At 43.3% G+C, this 23137-nt stretch overlaps 1 protein-coding gene across 1 annotated transcript in view; it reads left to right on the top strand.

The window, feature by feature from the left end:
* UVRAG (UV radiation resistance associated) overlaps positions 1-23137 on the top strand; it is a 161415-nt gene that overhangs the window by 68814 nt on the left and 69464 nt on the right. The window contains exons 7-11 of the mRNA XM_077451436.1: positions 4499-4604; positions 6854-6980; positions 14219-14303; positions 14386-14473; positions 18485-18545. Of these exons, the coding sequence (XP_077307562.1) occupies positions 4499-4604; positions 6854-6980; positions 14219-14303; positions 14386-14473; positions 18485-18545 (467 nt within the window). The remainder of the gene's footprint in view (positions 1-4498; positions 4605-6853; positions 6981-14218; positions 14304-14385; positions 14474-18484; positions 18546-23137) is intronic.

Raw genomic sequence — 23137 nt, 5'->3', positions numbered from 1 at the left:
TTACGTGTCACTTACCTGACACAGGAGCCAGCGAAGTCACCGCTGTCCCCTGTAGTCCGGAGCGTCCATCTTCTTGGTGGGTCTCGCCGCTCCGCCGCTGTCATTTGGCGAAGCCGTGATGACGTCACTCTCGCGCATGAGCACGGGAGCCGCCACTCGTGGCATATCACCGTTGACAGCGGCGCGCTCAGTGCGCCTGCGCGCCGCTGTCTACGGCACATGCTCTGTAGACAGCAGTGCCTGTCTTTCGGCCAATATCTCCTAAACCGTATAGGTTTAGGAGATATTTCTTGGACCTACAGGTAAGCCTTAATCTAGGCTTACCTGTAGGTCAAAGTGGTTTGTAAGTGTTAACAACCACTTTAAGGACCGAGCCTCTTTTTTAGATTTGTTATTTACAAGTTAAAAACTTTTTTTCTTCTAGAAAATTACTTGGAACCCCCCCAAACCTTATATAAAAAATTTCCCCTAACATCCTAGAAAATAAAATGGCGGTCGTTCCAATACTTTTTGTCACATCGTATTTGCGCAGCGCTCTTGCAAGTGCACTTTTTTGGGAAAAGATACACTTTTTGGAATTAAAAAAATAAGACAATAGTAAAGTTAGCCCATGTTGTTTTTTTTTATATTGTGAAAGATAATGTTACGCCGAGCAAATTGATAATCAATATTTCACGCTTCAAAATTCCGCCCGTTCGTGGAATGGCGTGAAGTTTTTACCCTTAATCTCCATGGGGGACATTAAAAAAATTCTACAGGTTGCATGTTTTGAGTTAGAGGTCTAGGGCTGGAATTATTGCTCTTGCTCTACCGACCTCTGCGATATCTCATGTGTGGATTGAACATCGTTTTCATATGCGGGCGCTACTCGCATATGCGTTCGCTTCTGCACGCTAACTTGGTGGGATGGGGCGCGTTTAAAAAAAAAATTTTTTCTTTATTTTACTTTTTTATTTTTACACTGTTTTTTTATTTAAACAAAATTGTGTCACTTTTATTCCTATTACAAGGAATGTACACATCCCTTGTGATAGAAAAAAAAATGCATGACAGGACCTCTTAAACATGAGATCTGGGGTCAAAAAGACCTCAGATCTCATATTTACACTTAAATGCAATAAAAAAAAAAATTGACCCCCTCTGCTGCTGCCAAAAAACATGATCTTGCGGCGAATCCGCCACTGAGACCGCTTTTATCTTGAAGCGGACCGCCGGCCCGAACAAGCGCTAGCTGCTGTCATAACGATATCCTCCTCCAAAGTAAAGACTTATATCGGCGTGCGGCGGTCCAGAAGTGTTTTTTAAAACCACCTTTGCCATTCAAAGACACTTGATTTCTTCATACAAATTTCACCATATTCCTGTAGTAACAGCTAAAGTTTCGGCTGCACTTTTGCCAATCTTCACACAGAATTGTATGTTAATCCGCTGCTCCAGATTCCTGTCACTTGTTTTCCACTAACAGCGCATTATGCGCACTTGTTATTTCTTCTACTTATGTGTAAGGACTGAGTGAACTGGTCTGTGACCCAGGCTAGTGCAAGGAAGAAAACCGTCGGAACACGCTTGAGTGTAAATGGCTGTGTGACTGACTCGCCACCATAGTTATTTGCGCGCAGGCATTCCAGGAATTATATTGTCACCTCATATATATAGTTGCCTTAATCAAAGCCGGAACAAAATAACTATGTAAAAAAAAAATATACCATACCTTCAAATCATCCACCGTTTACATTGTTCCTTCTGTTTGAATCTTTTTATTTATTTGCATGGATTTTTAACAATAAAGAATGGAATGTAATTAACCGCTTCAATACCGGGCACTTTCATCCCTTTCCTGCCCAGGCCAATTTTCAGCTTTCAGCTCTGTCACACTTTAAATTACAATTGTATGGTCATACAACACTGTAACCAAATTCAATTTTTATTATTTTGTTGTGTGACAGAAATTTTTCTTTTGGTGGTATTCACCATTGGGTTTTTATTTTTTGCTAATAAAAATTAAAGGCCGTAAAAAAAAAAATCCTAGTTTGTTATAACATTTTGAAAATAAGTAATTTTTCTCCTTCACTCATGTGCGCTGATAGTTTGCACTGATGAGGTGGCACTGATTGACATCACTGCTGTGATCAGTGCCCGGATGATCTGCGTGGGTCTCCCCTGTGCGGAAAACCTTTTCAGTCATACAGAGCCTTGAAAAAGTATTCATACCCCTTGAAATTTTCCAAAATTGTCATGTTGCACCCAAAAACGTAAATCTGTTTTTGGGGATTTTTTTGGTGATAGACCAACACAAAGTGGCACATAATTGTGAAGTGGAATAAAAATTATAAATGTTTTTCATAAATTTTTACAAATGTGTGAAATGTGTGGGATACATTTGTATTCAGCCCCCCTGAGTCAAGACTTTGTAGAACCTCCTTTCATTGCAATTATTACAGCTGCAATTCTTTTTGGGGATGTCTCTACCAGCTTTGCCCATCTAGAGAGAAATTTTTGCCCATTCATCTTTGCAAAATATCTCAAGCTCTGTCAGAGTGGATGGAGAGCGTCTGTGAACAGCAATTTTCAAGTTTTGCCACAGATTCTCAATTGGATTTAGGTCTGGACTGTGACTGGGCCATTCTAACACATTAATATGTTTTGATCTAAACCATTCCACTGTAGCTCTGGCTGTATGTTTTGGGTCGTTGTCCTGCTGGAAGGTGAACCTCCACCCCGGTCTCAAGTCTTTTGCAGACTCTAACAAGATTGCCCTGTATTTGGCTCCATCCACCTTCCCATCAACTCTGACCAGCTTCCCTGTCCCTGCTGAGGAAAAGCATCCCCACAACATGATGCTGCCACCACCATGTTTCACAGTGGGGATGGTGTGTTTAGAGTGATGTGCAGTGTTCGTTTTCCGGCACACATAGCGTTTTGCTTTCAGGCCAAAAAGTTCAATTCTGGTCTCATCTGACCAGAGCACCTTCTTCCACATGTTTGCTGTGTCCCCCACATGGCTTCTCACAAACTGCAAACAGGACTTCTTATGGCTTTCTTTCAACAATGTCTTTCTTCTTGCCACTCTTCCATAAAGGGCAGATTTGTGGAGAGCACGACTAATAGTTGTCTTGTGGACAGATTCTCCCACCTGAGCTGTGGATCTCTGCAGCTCCTCCAGAGTTACTCTGATGAATGCTCTTCTTTCCCGGCCTGTCAGTTTAGGTGGATGGCTGAGTCTTGGTAGGTTTGCAGTTGTGCCATACTCTTTCCATTTTCAGATGATGGATTGAACAGTGCTCTGTGAGATGTTCAAAGCTTGGGAATTTTTTTTATAACCTAACCCTGCTTTAAACTTCTTCTCCACAACTTTTATCCCTGACTTGTCTGTGTTCCTTGGCTTTCATGGTGCTGTTTGTTCACTAAGGTTCTCTAACAAACCTCTGAGGGCTTCACAGAACAGATGTATTTATACTGAGATTAAATTACACACAGGTGGACTTTATTTACGAAGTAGGTGACTTCTGAAGGCAATTGGTTCCACTAGATTTTTTATTTATGGGTATCAGAGTAAAGGGGGGCTGAATACAAATCCACGCCACACTTTTCAATTTTTTTTTTACAAATAAATGTGAAAACTATTTAATTTTCTTTCCATTTTGCAATTATGTGCCACTTTGTGTTGGTCTATCACATAAAATCCCAATAAAATACATTTACGTTTTTTTTGGTTCTAACATGACAAAATGTGTAAAATTTTCAATTGGTATGAATACTTTTTCCAGCCACTGTGTGTATGTGTATATATATGTATGTATGTGTGTGTGTGTGTGTGTATATATATAGCAGATCATAGGGGAGCAAATAATAGAAGTTCATTGTTGGGGTTTACATACTCCTTTTTTACTCTTCATGTTTTTTTCATTTGGAACTGGACAGAGCCCAGAAGCCAAGTCGTCAGTTTGATGTCCTCTTCCAAAATGTTTGTGGCATTTTCTATTGTTATCAGTTTCCTGGCCCTTGGCTCGGACTGACCGGCTCCGGTGTTCTGGGTTGGGTTGTACAGCCCTTGCAGTACGTGACCCTTTATTTATTTATTTTTTTTGTTGATTGGTTAAATGTTCTAGTATGGATCCTGTTAGCCAAAAGGCTGGCGGATTGAGTTTGTATGATAAAGTAATATTTTTTTTCATAAACTGTTCCTTCAAATCCTGAAAATTCATTTTTGTGCTACCTTTTTATAGAACTTTCTGGATCAGATTTCAGGCTAAAGGTCTCCTACCTGTTTGAGAATTATTTTAACCAAATCAAAGGTCTCTTTATTGTGTGTTTGGAAGATGTTTTGACGTGGTTTTTGCTTTTGTGTTGCGTGTCCGGGTGCCCTGCCAACATAACGTAGTTGAACTAGTTATGAAGCAAACATGAAGTATATGAACAGGAAAAAAAAATGAAATCCAATATATGCTGGAGAGAGTCCACTTCCCCTGTTATATTTTATATGGTTTTACTCCTGCAGGCTTCATCGGGCCCAGTGTGCAATCAAGCAGACCCAAGTGACAGTTCAGAAAATTGGAACGGAGATTGAAGAGAAATTACGTCTGTCTTCATCGAGGAACAACCTGGTGAGAATTCTTCTGGGCAGCTAATGCTAACTTTACTGTAAAGTTGAACTCCGGCCTTCCCTTCAGGCTTGCATGGTTGTACAGACATTACTTTTCTGACAATGTTCATTAGAAACGGGAGCAGGTCAGATGGAGCCCACCTAGTTTCCTGGCTGGAGGATGTCCAGCATCATCTAGTACTTTCCTCCCCGGCCTGACTGCCCCTTTCATTGGATTTCAGTTCCTTTAATTTATTGAGGCTCAGCATCACGAGTGGGGGGGTTTCCTAGGGTGGTCTACACCAGTGGTTCTCAACCTCAGTCATCAAGTACCCCCCAACGGGGCCAAGTTTTCAGGTTTTACCTAACATTGCACAGCTGCTTTACATTGGTGACTTTTTTACCTTTAGGAAAGCCTAGAATAAGGCTTTCCTATAGGTAGTGGAAATATCTCCTAAACATGCACCGTTTATGAGATATTTCTTTTGTAGTGTGCCGATGTCGCCATCGGCACATTTTCTGTGAAGTAACAGACCACCCTGCTCTTTCTTCCCCCAGCGTGTGCCGTGACTGATGGCTCCCACGCCTCCGGCAGTCACAGAGCCGGAGTCTGTGGTCCCAGAAGGTAGAGGGGCAAAGATGAACGCGACCTTCTCAGGAGACAGCGCGGGCTTCATAAGGGGTTAGTATGCGATGAATACTAGCCCATTATGCTTTTCATTTGTAGGCCTTGCGGGGGGCAAAAGAGGAAGTAAAACCCATCGGGGGTTTACTTCCTCTTTAAATTAGTATCAATTACATGATATTGATAAGAGCTAGTTTATCTAAGGGTAGTTCCCAAAACACGGCCTGTTGGAGGGTACTTGAGGGCTGAGGTTGAGAACCGCTGGTCTACCCACTGGTCTACGCTCCTCCTGACTGATATCTACCCATCAGGGAATTTTGATATTTGCATGACCACTTGAAGACCAGGCCTTTACTGGCACTCTTTGTTTACATCAGTATTTTTGCTAGAAAATACATATTTATTATTATCATCAGAGGCCCTAGAAAATAACTTGGTGGGTTTTGCAATGTTTTTTTTTTTTTATGTCACAGTATTTGCGCAGCAGTTTTTCAAACACACAATTAAAAAAAGTGGAGATTTAATACAAAAAAAAACACAATACATAATCCAATCCAAAAAGATGAAGTTACGCCGAGTCACGGCGGTCACTGTTTGCGTACGTAGGGGGACGGGGCAATTTAAAGCAGAGTTCCAAAATTTTTTTTTTTTTTTTTTTTTTTTTTTTTTTTTTAAGTCAACATCTACAAATACTGCAGCTGCTGACTTTTTTTTAAAATATGGACATTTACCTGTCCAGGGTGCCCGCGACTCTCTCACCCAAAGCTGATCTGTCCATCGGCTCTCGGGTGGAGGCTGTGTGTCTCCTGGAAGACAGTGGCTGGGGTGGTAGCGGAGGAGGCTCCGGATACTGTGGCTATCTATGCCCGGAAGTGGGAGAAAATACCTGGATTATACAGGTATCTGCTCTCCTCTCCCCCCTGAAAGGTTTTAAATGTGACACCGGGGGGGGGCGGGGGGGGGGGTTCCGAAAAGCTAAAGTTCCATTTGTGGGTGGAACTCCGCTTTAAATGTATTTTCTATTTATTTATTTTTATGCTGCCGCTTTATTTATTTTTTTTATCACTTTTATTGCTTTCAGAGTGAATGTAAACAAAGCAAAAGGCATTTGACAGGCACTCTTTATGGGAGATTAGATGGCAAGAGACAGGCAGTTAAGAAGTGTTTAGTTGCCTACTTTACTGCCCGTTTAACCCTCCTAATTACTGGACAAATGAGCAGAATATCAGCGGTTGCAGCACTACACCTTTCGCTTGAATGAGTCGCGTTTGGCGAGTGGTAAAATTCTTGCTGTGACTACGAACAGGGCCCAGCAGGGGTGGGGGTGTAGTGTGGTTTAGGGGCAGTAGAAATGCGGTTGAGGGGTGGTAAAATCCCACGGTTGAGCCACAATTATAAACAAGGCCTTAAAGAATATGGAAACCCCATCATTAAAATCTTGTGTAAGCGTTTTAACATGTTAACGTCATTTTGAGAATTTAATTTTCAATATTTTTAAAACTTGAACTTTTTTGTTTTTCATAGTTTTCAATGTGCAAAGGGACGGTGCAAAAATAATAAAAAAAATAAAATAAAAAAAATGGTAGTTAAGTCATCTGTCCACTGTCTTCATCTTGTAAAGGCTAAGTGCTTTGATCTTCCCTTAGAAAAAAGAGAGCGAGTATTTACGTCTGAAGATAATGGTCCTCCAGGATGAACTGGAGAGGCAAAAGAAAGCTTTGGGCCGGGAGGTGGAGCTATTGCATAAGGAGCGTAATGCACTGAACGTTCGATGTGAGTAAATATATTATTTGGTTTTGGTTTCATTTTTTTCGTCCCTTCTGACATTTCTGCACCTCTCTATTGGTCAGTGAGCCCAATAATTACACTGAGCAAGCTAAAGTGTGGGCAGAAAGTAAAAGCAACTCTCCAACTAAAGCTGGCCATACACCTATAGATTATCTGCAGATTTTCTATGGTTAGATGGAAAAAGTGCAACAGATTTCTCCATGTTCGCTAAACTGTGTGGATGGAGGAATCTCCCACTTTTTCCATCTAACCATAGAAAATCTGCAGATAATCTATAGGTGTATGGCCAGCTTAATATTAATAGGAAGATATTGTGGTGGTTTTTTTTTTTTTTTTTTTTTTTTTTTTTTTTTTTTGTGGAAGGAGGATGTTGGTGAATTATATTCTTCGGGAGATTTCCAAATACGGCCATGTTCGAGGGAGCCCAAATTATGGGGTCAGAGTTCATTAGGACCAGAGGGAAAGTCAAGATGACTAAGAAAAGACTGTAGTAAACAGTTTGATTATATAACCCTCTGGTCAGGACAAAATTTGTGATAATTATTGCTGACTGTGTTTATTGTGGAATATTGTTTTTTTAAATAAAATAAGATTTAATTTGGGGGGAAAAAAAAAGGTAAAAGCACTCGAGCCACTAGTGCTATCCATTAAAAGATAGCAACTGTATTTAAAGTGATTGTAAACCTCAGACATGAAATATGAACAAAGCATATCCCTCTGTAGTGTGTACTTGTCTCTATTAAAATAAATAAATGTCATTTTTGTCTTTTGCTTCATTCCTCTGCGATCAGCATGAGTCACTTCTGACAAGTTTTCTTGACACCAAGAGAAAAATGGTGACAGGGGAGGGACCTCCAACTGATTGACAGCTTCAGCTCTGTTGCTGTGTGGAGGGGGGTTTGTGCCTTCCTTCTAATCAGCTCTCAGACCTCTCCTCACTGAGTTCTGCAGAGTGTAACTTTAGGCCGGGTTCACACCGCTGCGATGCGGGAACGCCGCGAATCCGCGGCGTTTTCTCGCATCGCATTACTCCCGCCGGCAGTTCACACTGCCCTATGCGGACGGCTGGGAGTGTCAATGATATGTTAATGACACCCCCAGATCCGTCCGCATATCGCAGTGCGATCCGCCGACTCGCACAGGAATTGGATCGCATGGTGTGAACCCCCATGCGATCCGATTCTGTTGCGGACCAAAAAAGGGTCCCGTGCGAGTTTGCTGCGGGAGCGATGCGAATTCAGCCATACTATCTGTATGGCTGAACTCGCATCGCTACGGAGATCGGATGTGATTTGCGGTGCGAATCACATCCGAATCTCCCTCCGCAGCAGTGTTAACACAGCCTTAGCTCTCCGCCTTTAATGTGCCATTAGAGAGGTGAGAATGGCTCTTCTCTTCTTAGGACCTGACAGTTTGATTTCCTTAGACTCAACAGTCACGTTGATTGTTACCTTAAAGTGCAGCTCCACCCAAAATGGGAAGCTCTGCTTGTTTGCACTCTTCTCTCTCAACTGCCACATTTGGCACTTTTGGGGGGGAGCTGGAACCTGGTATTGACAGGTGCCCACTTCCGGGTCAGATCACTGTGGCAATCTATGAGTATGTTCTTCCTTCTCCCTTAGCCTTCTGGGAGACGCACAGAACCCAGAAGACTGACCATTCACAAAGTGCAGCACACGACTCGTGCATGCACAGTAGATAACCCTTACCTAAGATGCACAGCGCCTGCACCCGAAAACAAATAAAGAATCCGCTCCGGTGCCGACATCTCTGGACCCTTGCACAGGTAAGTGTCCTTATATTAAAAGTCAGCAGCTACAGTATTTCTAGCTGCTGACTTTAAAGAGGGATTCCACCAAAAAAAAAAAAAAATATTAAAAGCCAGCAGCTATAAATACTACAGCTGCTGGCTTTTAATAAATGGACACTCACCTGTCCCGGGTTCCAGCGATGCCGAGGCCGATAGATCGCTCGGCTCTCGGCTGCTGCCGCCACCATTCTAGGTGAGGGAATCAGGAAGTGAAGCGAATCGGCTTCACTTCCCGGTTCCCTACTGCGCATGCGCGAGTCGCGCCGCGCAATAGGAAATCTCTGCGCTGTCACTGGGACCCGTGTGTGTCCCAGCAGACAGCGCGGCAGGGCAGGAAATGGCGTAGACTCCCACGGGAGTCTATGCCCGGAAGTGGGTGTAAATACCTGTCTTTGACAGGCATCTCCACCCCCCTCCCCCCTGAAAGGTGTCAATTGTGACACCGGAGGGGGGGAGGGATCCGATCAGCGGAGGTTCCACTTTAGGGTGGAATCCCACTTTACATTTTTTGGGGGGAGACTGGAGCTTCTCTTTACGGCTGGGTTTACACTATTGCCAATTGGATGTGGGTTCTCCGCATCCAACTCGCAATAGCAGGAGATTTTGACCAGCTCTCTTTGGAGCTGGTTCACATATCCCCACTGTGTTCAGCCAAAATTTTTGGGCTTATATCGGACCAGAAACATTGAATGGGGGGCGCACAGGACCCCCAGCTGGGAAGCCACATCGGTATTGGATGTGAACCCAGCCGCAAGTATAGCTAATAGACTAAGAGGGTTATTGACTAACGGAAAATCCACTTTGCACTGAAAATGCACTTGGAAGTAAAGTCACTGTAGTTCCGGGGGGATATGCAAGGAAAAAAAAGCCCAGCATTTTAGTTTGCACATGATTGGAAGATAAAATCAGCAGAGCTTCCACTCATTTCTGATCTACCCTTTAGATTTAGAGCGACTGCACTTCCAAGTGCACTTTCAGTGCAAAGTGGATTTGTCTTTCGTAAATAACCCCCTAAGTCTAGTCTCCAGTATTGGCTGTGGTCTCCTTGCAGCTGATCTTATGCCATTTACTAACTTGACTGGCTAATTCACACTATGTGCAATAACAGACATTTTATCGTGTACTAAAATGTCTAGCACAGCAGGGATACACAGGAAACAATTGTTTCCTATGTGTCCTGTTCACACTGTAGCACTGCGCTCGCATACACTCTGCATTTTATTGCAGCGCACCAGCCTACCCACTGCTGCGCACTTTCTACATTAGTGAATGAAGCGTACGTTTTGTACACTTCAAATAAAGTAAAAAAAAAAGGGGGGGGGGGAACAGCACAATGCGATTAATCGTGCACCACACTGCCCCCTAGCTCAGCCGGAAACGCACACTGCCCCCCTGCTTTACAGTGTGAATTTGTCCTTAGTCTGCTTTTCTTTGTGATGAATCTTTGTATGGTGGAGGCCAGTTGAGGCCGGTCTTTACTTCCTCATGTCAAAGCTTTTCCCTCAACCCTACTAAGAGACCGGTTGGGATCATATTCAATAAACAGCAGGAGTGGTGGAAGAAGCACAAGTCTGCAGAAGCGGGGAGATTCTTGCACTGCAGGTCCTCGGGTACAGCTTCCTCTCCAGCAAGGAGAACAGTGAGCAGCACAGTAGTAATGTCATTAGATCTCACTCTAAGGCCCCTTTCACACTGGGGCGGGAGTGGCGTCAGCGGTAAAGCAGCTCTATTTTTAGTGCCACTTTACTGTTTTAGCTGCGGTATTTGGCCACTAGGGGTAGTTTTAACCCCCGCTAGTGGCCGAAAAAGGGTTAAACCCGCCCAGAAAGCACCGCTGCAGCTCCAAAGATGCTGCTAGCAGGACTTTTTTTTTTTTTTTTTTTTTTTTTTCTTTTTTTTTTAACCGTCCTGCTAGCGCACCACTCCAGTGTGAAAACCCTGCAGTTTTCACACTGGAGTGAAAGGGGCCAGATTTTTTCAGGCGCTATACGGGCGCTATTTTTAGAGCTGTAGAGCCTGAAAAATGCCCCACTGTGAAAGGGGCCTTAATCTGGTGAGACAAGCAGTCAGAGGGAAAAGTGCCTTAGATTTACACTGCAGCTGTAAAGAAACGAGGTGGCAGCAGGAGAAAATCAGGAGGCATTCAAGACAAAAACAGTAAGGCCCCTTTCACGCTGGGGCGGGAGCGGCGTTGGTGGTAAAGCGGCGCTATTTTGGCAGCAGTATTCGGTCGCTAGCGGGGCGGTGTTAACCCTGCTAGCGGCCGGAAAAGGGTTAAAACCGATTTGCCGGCTGTATAGCCGCGCTGCCCCATTGATTTCAATGGGTAGGAGCGGTGAATACACCGCTCCAAAGATGCAGCTAGCAGGACTTTTTTTTATCGTCCTGGTAGCGCACCGCTCCAGTGAGAGCCCACCGGCTTTCACACTGTAGTGAAAGGGGCTAGATTTTTTTATTTTTTTTTTCAGGCGCTGTAGTGCCTGAAAAACGCCACAGTGTGAAAAGGGCCTAAGTGTTTGAGGGTACCACTTATGCACAATTAACAATTCCAGATGTTGCCTATGGCATTGCAAATATTAACTTTTTGAGGTCAGGTCCACTTTACCACCTGGGCCCAACCTCTGCAATGCTGGTTGTTTTGCCATTGCAAACCTTGGTATATACTTTATCGGCTTTCAGTTGGTTGTATATACCGCCGCCATCAATTCTCCAACAACTGGAGAGCAGAAGTAAGTTAATTAACCAGTAAGTGGTTAATTAACCATGCTAAATGTATTGACCATTTCACAAAGTATTTTTATTTTTCTTCGCACAAATGTTATATGAGCTGAAACGCATTACATTCAGTTCCGTTCTGTGTGTGTTTGCGTTGTTTTTTATTAAACCATGGCTTGTAAATTTCCCCCCTGCGTGATAATTCAGTGCATTTTTTTGGTGAATATTTGAATCAAATGCCATATGTTGGAATTTCTTTTTTTTTTTTTTCTCTTTACTGAAGTGGTTTTTGCTTTCAAAGACATCTGACTTTCTTCTAAATCCTTCTTTTTTTTTTTTTTTGTTCTATTATAAAAAGCCTATCATTGCTGTCTAAGATGTGACTTTTGAGCTTTACAGCTGTACAAGCAACATTCGGGGGGGGAAAAACAAACCAAGCTGGGGCTTCAAAACACAAGTCTCTAAAAAAAATTGTTATGCAAGTCCCTTAGTGTTGAAACAATTTTTATTTTATTTTTTTTATGTGATAGAGGTATTCACATTTGAATGAAATGTGTGTTCTTTATTACAGTGCATCTGGAAAGTATTCACAGCGCTTCACTTTTTCCACATTTTATGTTACAGCCTTAATCCAAAATGGATTAAATTCATTATTTTCCTCAAAATTCTACAAACAATACCCCATAATGACAACATGAAAGAAGATCGTTTGAAATCTTTGCAAATGTATTAGGCCTCTTTCACACGAACGATCCGTTCAGGTCCGCCTGTATGTTTTTTAGGCAGACCTGAACGGACGCTCCATAGACCTCTATGGAGCGTCGGATGTCAGCGGTGACATGTCATCCGACCCTTTCCGATCCGAAAAAGTGTGACGGAGGAAAAACCTACTTTTCCATCTGTCATCGGATCGGGTGACGACGCACTCAGCAGTCTGCCGTTATCCGATCTCCCATAGGGGAGAGCGGCGCTCTGACAGGTCCGTCTCTGCACACCGTGCAGGGATGGACCTGTCTTCTGCCTGCTCAGCGGGGATCGACGGAACGATCCACGCTGAGCAAGTGGATGTTCACGGGGCAGATTATCACGGTTCTGTCCCGTGTGAAAGAGGCCTTATGCAACAAAAAACAAAACAATCCCATGTACATGAGTATTCACAGCCTTTACCATGACACTCAAAATTGAGCTCAGGTGCATCGTTTTTCCACTGATCATCCTTGAGATGTTTCTACAAATTGATTGGAGTCCACCTGTGATGAATTCAGTTGATTGGACATGATTTGGAAAGACACTTGGTACCTGTCTATATAAGGTCCCACAATTAACCGTACATGTCAGAGCGCAAACCAAGCCATGAAGTCCAAGGAATTGTCTGTAGACCTCTGTATGGAGGCACAGATCTGGGTAAGGGTACAGAAAAATGTCTGCAGAATTGAAGGTTCCAATGAGCACAGTGGCCTCCATCTGTAAATGGTCAAAAAAAAAAAATTAAAATTTTTTAATTATCCATCATTCGTAAATGGAAGGCGTTTGGAACCACCAGGACTCTTCCTAGAGCGGGGGCCCCCTGACCAAACTTATCGATCAGGGGAGAAGGGCATTAGTCAGGGAGATGACCAAGAACCTGATGGTCACTCTGACAAAGCTCCAGTGTTTCGCTGTGGTGAGAGGAAAGCCTTCCAGAAGAACAGCCATCTCTGCAGCACTCTACCAAATGGAAGCCACTCCTTAGTAAAAGGTACATGGCGGCCCGTCTGGAGTTTGCCAAAAGGCACCTGAAGGATTCGGGCCATGAGAAACAAAATTCTGTGATCTGATGAAATAAAGATTGAACTCTTTGGCCTGAATGTCAAGCGTCATCTCTGGAGGAAACCAGGCACTGCTCTTCACCTGGCCAATACCATCCCTACAGTGAAGCATGGTGGTGACAGCATCATGCTATAGGGATGTTTTTCAACGGCAAGAACTGGGAGACTAATCAGCATTGAGGGAAAGATGAATGCAGCAATGTACAGAGACATCCTTAATAAAAACCTGCTTCAGAGAGCTCTGGACCTCAGACTGGAGCAAAGGTTCATCTCCCAACAGGACAACAACCCTAAGCACACAGCCAAGATGACAAAGGAGTGGCTATAGGAAAACTCTGTGACTGTCCTTGAAGTGGCCCGGCCAGAGCCCAGACTTGAACCCGATTGAACATCTCTGGAGACATCTGAAAATGGCTGTGCACCGGCGCTCCCCATCCAACCTGATGGAGCTTGAGAGGTCCTGTAAAGAAGAATGGGATAAACTGCCCAAAAATAGGTGTGCCAAGCTTGTATAGCATCATACTCAAAAAAGACTTGAGGCTGTAATTGGTGCCAAAAGTGTTTCAACAAAGTATTGAGCAAAGGCTGTAAATACTTATGCATGTGTGATTTTTTATTTTATTTTTATAAAGATTTCAAATTTAATTTCTTTCATTGTCATTATGGAGTATTGTTTTTAGAATTTTGAGGAAAATAATTAATTGAATCCATTTTGGAATAAGGCTATAACATGTGGAAACTCAAGTGCTGTGAATACGTTCCAGATGCACTGTATCATTTTAAAAGATTTTTTACCAAATCATTTTCTAGGACAGGTACTTGAGAGAGGATTGGCTCCACCTTCAACAGTTCTGTTTTGAAGATTGTAAATGGATTTCTTTTTATTTAAGGTCATAAATTTAATGTACAGCACGAGAAGTTGCAGAAAAAGAGCGAGTCTCTTAATGAGTTAAGAAAAGAATGTACCGCAAAGAGGTAACTCATTCATTGCCACCACTATATTGAAATACATATGTGTCTTTTTCCCAGTCCATTATCCAATTTTATTGTTTTTCAGAGAAACTTTCCTAAAGACCAATGCTCAGCTCACCATTCGTTGTCGGCAGTTGCTGTCTGAGCTCTCCTATATTTATCCAATTGAGGCGGTGAGTGTCAAGTAAAAAGTGCTTAAGCCAGTCATTCTTAACTAGGGTTCAGTGGAACCGAGGGTTTCTCCAGAGGTTGCTAAGGGGATCCTTGAGCTACGACTGACCTCCATTGTAATAGGGCATGCATTGTTCTGGGTCCAGTGCCACTTGGTAGACCCAGCTACATGACACCAGTTATCTTTTTCTAGCTGCCTGGAAGGTGGCATTCTGAACACCATTGTAAAGGGGACCTACTATCCACCGACCAATATAAGGAGCATTCTTCCCACTGCCCACCAATGTAAGGGGCTTTCTTCCCACTGCTGACCAGTGTAAGAGGCTTTCTTCCCACTGGCCACCAATGCAAGGCACTTTCTTTCCTATGGCCACCAATGTAAGGGCCTTTCTTTCCACTGGCCCCATTTGTTAGAAGGAACATTCTTCCCACTGACCACCAATGGAAGAAGGAACATCTTTGGTGGAAAAATTTCCTCTAACTCAGACTTTCTCAAACTTTTAACCCTAGAGGAACCCCAAAAAATATTTTCAGGTCTTGAGGAACCCTTACTAAAACAATTTATCAGGGGTCAATGGGAACAATGCCCCTGATACTGGTGGCCAAAAGGAAGAATGTCCCCCTTAAAGTGGTGCTCAGTTTTCCCCCCTTAAAGACAGCTAAAAAGATATTTGGTGTCATGCTACGGGCTTTGCTATGTGATGCTGAACCTTGAACTCTGTAGGCACCATCAAAAAGGTGGTTCATCAGCCACAGCTCGAGGAACCCTGGTTGAGAATGGTTGCTCTAACTTGACGTAATACTGTTATTTGAGAAACGATCTAACTTGGATGGTTTGCTAACTCTTGATGGTCTCCCCTACTTCACCAAGAGGTAAAATTTTATCCTCAGGGTAACTTGGCATGCAGAGGTTTATTTGTTTGAGTTTTTGTTTTGCTAATGGATTCTCAGGTACACGTTTTGTTTATTGTGGTACACACCCTGTCTCAAGGGTTGTAAGGGAACTTTTTTCTGCTCCCTGGTTCATTTTTGGGAACAGTGATAAGAGGAGAAATTGCGGTGCAAGTATGTTCTGCATATTCTCACAGCTATGCAAAAGCTTACCTTCTGGTATTCCAATCTGAATCATGTAAAGCCATCGGATATTGGCAATGATTACAAGCCAGTCCTTGATGTATTACTTTATTACATATTATGTTACAATTATAATACTTGCTTTATATACTTTTGTATATTTGTATTACCTATTGACTTTGTTTTGTATGTTTGCAAAAAAATTTTTTTTTCAATAAAAACGATCTAATTTAAAAAAAATATATATATAAAAAGGAACTTTTTTTAAATTTATTATAGCCTATACATTTTCTTCTAATATGCATGTAAATACTGATGTGTGCATGGATTCATAGTTCTTGATTTACTAAAATTGGAGAGTGCAAAATCTGGTGCAGCTGTGCATGGTAGCCAATCGGCTTCTAACTTCAGCTTGCGCAATTAAGCTTTGACAATAAACTCTAGAAGCTGATTGGTTTCTATGCAGAGCTTCACCAGATTTTGCGCTCTCCAGTTTCAGTAAATCAACCCCATCAGCTTACATACAGTGCAGTCGGAAAATATTCACAGAACTTCACTTTTGCCACATTTTGTTACAGCTTTATTCCAAAATGCATTAAATGTATTATTTTCGTCAAAATTCTACAAAAAATAACCCATAATGAAAAAAGTTTGTTTGCAATCTTTGCAAATTTATAAAAAAAAAAAAAATAATCACATGTTCATAAGTTTTCACAGCCTTTGCCAAGGCACTCAAAATTCAGCTCGGGTCCATCCTGTTTTCACTCATAATCTTTGAGATGTTTCTACAACTTGATTGGAGTCCACCTGTGGTAAATTCAGTTGATGGGACATGATTTGGAAAGGCACACACCTGTCTATATAAGGTCCCACAGTTAACAGTGAATATCAGAGCACCAAGCCATTAAGTCCAAGGATTTGTCTGTAGACCGCGAGACAGGATTGTGTTTAGGCACAGATTTGTGGAAGGGTACAGAAAAATGTATTAGGCATTGAAGGTCCCAATGAGCACCGTGGCCTCCATTTGTAAATGGAAGAAGTTTGGAACCACCTCTTCCTAGAGTGGGCAGCCCGGCCAAATTGAGTGATCAGGGGTGAAGGGCGTTAGTCAAGGAGGTGACCGAGGAGCTCCAGCGTTTCTCCGAGGAGAACCTTCCAGAAGAAAAAACCTCTCTGCAGTACTCCACCATCAGGCCTGTATGGTAGAGTGGCCAGACAGAAGCCACTTCTAAGGGCACATGACAGCCTGCCTGTAGTTTGCCAGAAGGCATCTGAAGGACTTTCAGACCATGCAAAACAAAATTCTCTGGTCTGATGAATCAAAGATTGAACTCTTTCGCTTGAGAGGCAAGTGGCCATGTCTGTAGGAAAGCAGGCACCTCTCATCACCTGGCTAATACCATCCCTACAGTGAAGCATGGTGGTGACAACATCATCCTGTGGGGATGTTTTTCAGTGACAGGAACTGGGAGACTAGTCAGGATCGAGGGACAGATGAATGCAGCAATATACAGAAGCATCCTTTGATGAAAACCTACTCCAGAGTGCTCTAGACCTCAGGCTGGGGTGAATGTTCACCTTCCAACAGGACAACGGCCCTAAGCACACTGCCAAGATAACAAAGAGGCGGCTACGGGACAACTCTGAATGTCCTTTAGTGGCCCAGCCAGAGCCCAGACTTGAAGCCGATTGAACATCTCTGGAGAGATCTTTATATGGCTGTGTGCACCAACTCCCCATCCAACCTGATGGCGCTTGAGAGGTCCTGCAAAGAAGAATGGGAGAAACTGCCCAAAAGTAGGTGTGCCAAACTTGTAGCAGCATACTCAAAAAGAATGGAGGCTGTAATTGGTGCCAAAGGTGCTTTCAGAAAGCATTGAGCAAAGGCTGGGAATACTTATATACATGGGGTATGTATGTGTGTGTGTGTGTGTGTATATGTGTATGTATATATATATATATATATATATATATATATATATATATATATATATATATATATATATATATATATATATATATATATATATATAATATATAAAAATGTTATTTTGCAAAGATTTCAAACAAACTTCTTTCTAATAAAATGTGGAAAAAGTGAAGCTCTGTGAATACTTCCTCGCTGCAATGTAGAGGTGCCTTCATAGGCTGGAAGAGAAAAAGCTCAACGCCTGGCATTCTTTAAGCTCTGTGTTCACGAGACCTGCACATTCTGTTTCACTTTGAATGTTTAGAAAGAGGTCTTTACATTTTGCACTTTTGTGTAGCCCATGGTTTCTCAAGGCTCAATTAGCATCTAGAAAGCTTAGTTACATTTGTTGGGATGAAATAAAACGCTAATTACAATGCAACTGTATTACCGCTTCAGGCTGCCTTCACACTTCACGATATCAGATCGTCATGATTCTGTCTGCGATTCCCAATTGCTGAAAAACCACCACGTGCTTTTGGGTGCCATTATCCCTCAAAGGCATCCCAGACGCAATTCGAATCTTCCACAATTTGTTGCACAGCAATTGTGGCAATCTGCGCATTTTAAAAATCACATGAAGCTGGTTACCTGAAAAGCAGCAACTTCTTTTTGGGTGTCCACATAAAACACGCAGAATCGTGCTGAGAAAATCATGTGGTGGGGACACCACTACATGATATGTAAATGGTTGGGAGGTCTATGAGTTGGCGTTAGTACTGTCAGGGCCTTCCTGATTGGTTAAGCATTTAATAAATGGTTTTGGTATGCTTTGCCTCTAGTTGTCAGTAATTCCAAATGACATTGTAGGAGATTTGTATCATCTAGTAACATTTGTGGGCAGATTTATACTCCAAGATTGTTTACAATCTCGGGGTAATCACATAATGGAATGTAAAATTTTGATGGATATCTAAAGATTTTAGTTTCCTGGTAATTTTCAATATTTTTTTTAACTCTGTCTTCACAGCATGACCAAAAGGATTATTTTGTCTGTGGTGTGAAACTACCAAATTCTGAAGATTTTCAAGGTAAGTACTTTTCTTTTTATCCCCTATTGGTAAACCTTGTCCATTCATACTGCCTGTCCCTATTTTCCATAAAAATGTTAAAACGGGTGTGTCACATTCAAAGGAAAAAGTGGAACCTACCTATTGATTATAATCTTTAAAGGACCACAAATTCATAGGCCTTGTTTGCAGGGGCATGCATATCCTTACACCTGTGTGAAGAGTTGTCTTTGCCTATGCGGGATGCGTTCGGGGATATGCAGGTTGGGACCATTGGCTGTGTCCGTGCAGCTGAACTCTCCTCTACTAATAAAATGAGAACAATAACAAATGCTATATTGTAAGGCCGCTTTCACACTGAGCACAAAAAAGAAATTGGGGGGTAGAGTCCCCCACAGGCAGACCAAGAAGCTTAAATAGGGAAATTTATTACACAGAAAGTAAAGATACACATACAAAAACGTACCCACCACCAACACCTGAATATAGTATTAAAACGAGACAACTTTGTCTATTTGAGAACATCACATCAAAGACTGTAAGCATATTTCGTATGTACAGATAATATAGCATGTCTTCATATGAGGCAGAGAGTGGAAATGTATTGGGCACATAGATCCTGGTAACATGTACCATAAGAATATGTGCACATCAACCCACTGTCTACCATCAAAGCCTCCTGCTGGAGAATAGAAAGTGAATTCAGCAAGGACTTGGGTACTGAGTAAGTTAGCCCAGGAGGCCAATGACAGAATGGACTGTTTGAAGAAAATGAATCAGTTCTTGGTTATCACTGGGTACAATGGCATAAGTTAGCCAGAGGCAGTCCTTAGTTCAGTGCTGCTGGCACAGACCGAACAATATGAACAAAGATTGCTCAGTGAAACAATCTGCAGGTTGGGAACATTGAAAAGTAGACAAAAGAGAAACCTGAGGACACTATACAGCTGATGTGTAATCAATAGGATGCTGGTCCTCCCACCCGACTGGAAGGCACGAGTCTCTCTGGTCCATAGGTATCCCGGGCAACCCCGTTCAGAACAGCCTCTTGAGTCTTTCACCGCCCAATCCTTGTCATTCGTGGGGCTCGGTTCTCATTGGGAAATCCGAGAAGTGTGTCTGCTGCAGGTCTACTCGATGTGTCGCTAGAGCGTTGTAACATTGTCTTGATAGACCATCCTGGTTCCTTACTCAAAAATGGTTTCCGCTGTCCTCAAAGTGTACAGTGCGCTTGTGCTGACCTGATGAGGTACGTCGTCTGTGACTTAACAGGCGACCAATCGTGTAGACTTTATCAGGGATTGATTGATAAAGACCACGTGATTTGTCGAAACATGTCGGCTACGACACCACGGGAATCGAGCCCCACAAATGACAAGGATTGGGTAGTGAGAGACCTAACAGGCTGTTCTAAACGGGGTTGCCTGGGATATCTATGGCCCAGAGAGACTCATGCATTCCGGCCAGGTGAGTGGACCAGCATCCTATTGATTACACATCAGCTGTATAGTGTCCTCAGCTTTGTCTTGTGGCTACTTTTCAACATTCCCAACCCGCGGACTGTTTCACTGAGCAGTCTTTGTTCATATAGTTCGGTCTGTGCTAGCAGCTCTGAACTAAGGACTACCTCTGGCTAACTGTGCCCAATACACTTCCGCGCTCTGTCTCATATGCTGACATGCTATATTGCCTGTACATACGAAATGTGCTTACAGTCTGATAGGATGTGATGTTCTTAAATAGACAACGTTGTCTCGTTTTAATACTATATTTAGGTGTTGGTGGTGGTTAGGCAGATTTTGTATGTGCATGTTTATTTTCTGTGCAATAAATTTCCCTATTTAAGCTGCTTGGTCCACCTGGAACTTCCCTTTCAGGGGGACTCTACCCTCCCAATTTCTTTATGTGCTAGGCCTTGAGTCACGGAGACCACACCTAATCGGTGAGTCAGCAATACTAGGGACACTGCACCCTTATAAGCACACTTAATTGGTGGTGCAGTGTTCACACTTTAGTGAGTGGATGTTTTTTTTTTTTTTTTTATCTTTTGTATATGTTTTCACTATTCGCACTGCCCCTGCCCATTGGTATGAATGGGCAGCACTTCCGAAGCGCCTGAAAAGCCCTTCTTGGAGTCAACGCATTGTGCATGGGGATTTCAGGGGCCCGCTCACATTTCGGGGCTGGAGCACTGCCAGTCGGAGGACTGAGGAATTAGGATGAATGTATTCCAATCTTTTAGATATCCCCAGAATAAACACACATTAAACTATGGGGCCGCTTTCACACTGGAGCAGCTAAAATAGAAAATGGTTTAAATTGATTGTAAAGGTTCATTTTTTATTAAAAAAAAGTCCTACTTACCTACTCTGTGCAAGGGTTTTGAACAGAGTGGCCTTGATCCTCCTTTTCTGGGGTTCCTCCGTGGCGCTCCTCCTCTTCTCGAGTGCCCCCTCGGAGAGCTGCTTTCCATGGGGGCAACCGTGCGGGCGTGCTCCCAGGTCCTGCTGCTACGTCCATTGACACAGACAACAGGACTCGGCTCCGCCTCCCGTGTCCCTGGATTTGATTGACAGCAGCAGGAGCCAATGGCTCTTGCTGCTATCTATTCAGTGAGGACCCGAGACAGCAGCTGGAGCTGCTGTGCTCGTCCTCGTCCCTGGGACGATCGGGCTCAGGTAAGAAAAAGGGGGGCTCTGGGGCGGTGCTGCAGCACAAAAGGGTTTTCATCTTAATGCATAGAATGCATTAAGGTATAAAATCCCAAGGGTTTACAACCCCTTGTACCACTTGCCCACTGCCTTCTGCATATATACTGCTTTTTTTTTTCCTCCGGATTTTCTTTATCGTACATCATGGGACACAGAGCCTTAAGTAATTAATGAGTTATAGGCCACCTTCAGGCGATGGCCACTGGTTATACCCAATCCAGGAAGTTCACTCCCTATATAAACTCTCCTACTTCCAGGAGCACATCAGTTTTTTTGACAGTTTCTAATGTGTTGGTCACGAGTGAAGATGTGCTCTGAGGAGCTCCAGGAGGGATCCATGCTGGATTTAAATAGCCTCTATAAAGACAAGATCCATCCAAAGTGCCACTAAGGCCTAAAAGGATGGTACCTGAGGCCTCGTATCCGAAGCACAGGGTTTTGCCTGTAACACCTCTTTGTAGGGCTGGACTCCAGGAACCCAGGGCTTAGGTCTTGTTACATTACCGAGCTTTCCTGGCGGGGGTGCTTTACAGATCCAAGGGAGTTGGAATGCCGATATCTAGGGACCTGGTCCTTAAAAGTTTGCTAAACGCAGCCCGCCGTGATGGGTGAAGGTTGGATTGTCTGTTAATTCAGCAAATCCTGCGGAGGGGATAAGGTAGGGGAAGAAACTTGGGTATTAAAAACGCCTATGTATTCTTCAATTAGGGAAAAAATGTCATGCTTTAATTCTCCACTAGAGGGAGTCTATGCACATACCTTACTCTGTTGTCTTCATTGTAAATCTCAGTCTGTGTGGGGTCGCAGCAACGTGTGCAGAGAGATTTTTATGAATGTAAAAGAAATCTGCAAAATGTTTTCTCCCCCCCCCCCCCCCCCCCCCGAAGGGACCAGAGGGTTAGGGGAACGTCAGCGCTGTACCCCCCCTAACATTACACACAGCAGAGGTCCCGCTGGTACTGCTGATTTTATTAATGTTGGCAGATTTTACTGTTGTGGGTGCCTGCTTCTGGACATGTCCTTGCTCCCCTTACCCCTCGTGTTTGGTCTGTGGACCCGAAAATGCCACGCACGAGCACGGGAACATTTTTAAATATGAAAAGGGCTGGAATTTTTCTTGGAGGGGCGAGGCCTAATCGTGGTGCCATGAACGTCCGCAAGGATACACGGCAGGCTAAAACAAATTAAACTAGAGCTATGACAGTCTCTCCTCTGCTGGCGAGGAGGAAACAAGCAACCTGCAACACAGGGGACACAGGAGCTGTGGGACACATGAGGGTTGCAAACTGGCATTCCTGATACAGGAAGGACACCTTTTTCCCAGCACTAGGCTGAACTTTATAGCGGCTTTAAATGTCATGACTATATTCAGCGATTAAGTGCCATTTGTATTGTGCCTCTGTTTTTGTACTTGGGACTATGCCTACCAAAAAATACACCACAAAAACCCAAAAAGTAAAGGTTTCACCCCCCAGGCGTTAGGATCTCGAGTCGCGTTTTTAAGCTGTCAGCCTCGCCTGAATTACCAGTTATGGCAAGCGAGGGTGAGCTATTGGAACAAATTGATGGTGCAACTGTTTCTCACATCTTAGCCCCTGTATACGTGACTGAAGATGTCCTTTCCTCTTCTCTGCAGGGTCTGGAAGGAAGACTAGTGGCTTTATTCGCATCCTCCATTCAAATGGATAGGAAGTGTGCTAGATCCCCCTCCCCCACTTCAGAACCTTTGCAAGGGGAACAGTGGGCTCAGGATGAGGCGTTGCCCTCCGATCAGCAGGAAAAACAGGCAGATGATTCCTCTGTGGAGGAAACCACAGTAGATTAAACTTTTTCATCCTCGCGATCTGAGAATTTGCTGATACAATCTCTTATGGAGATGGTTCGTTCCACTTTCATGCTGCC

Source organism: Lithobates pipiens, unplaced genomic scaffold, assembly GCF_037356315.1.
Source record: "Lithobates pipiens isolate NorthernLeopardFrog02 unplaced genomic scaffold, aLitPip1_a1.2 Scaffold_23, whole genome shotgun sequence".
NCBI classification, from domain to species: Eukaryota; Metazoa; Chordata; class Amphibia; order Anura; family Ranidae; genus Lithobates; species Lithobates pipiens.
This window is presented reverse-complemented; position numbering and strand designations above follow the sequence as displayed.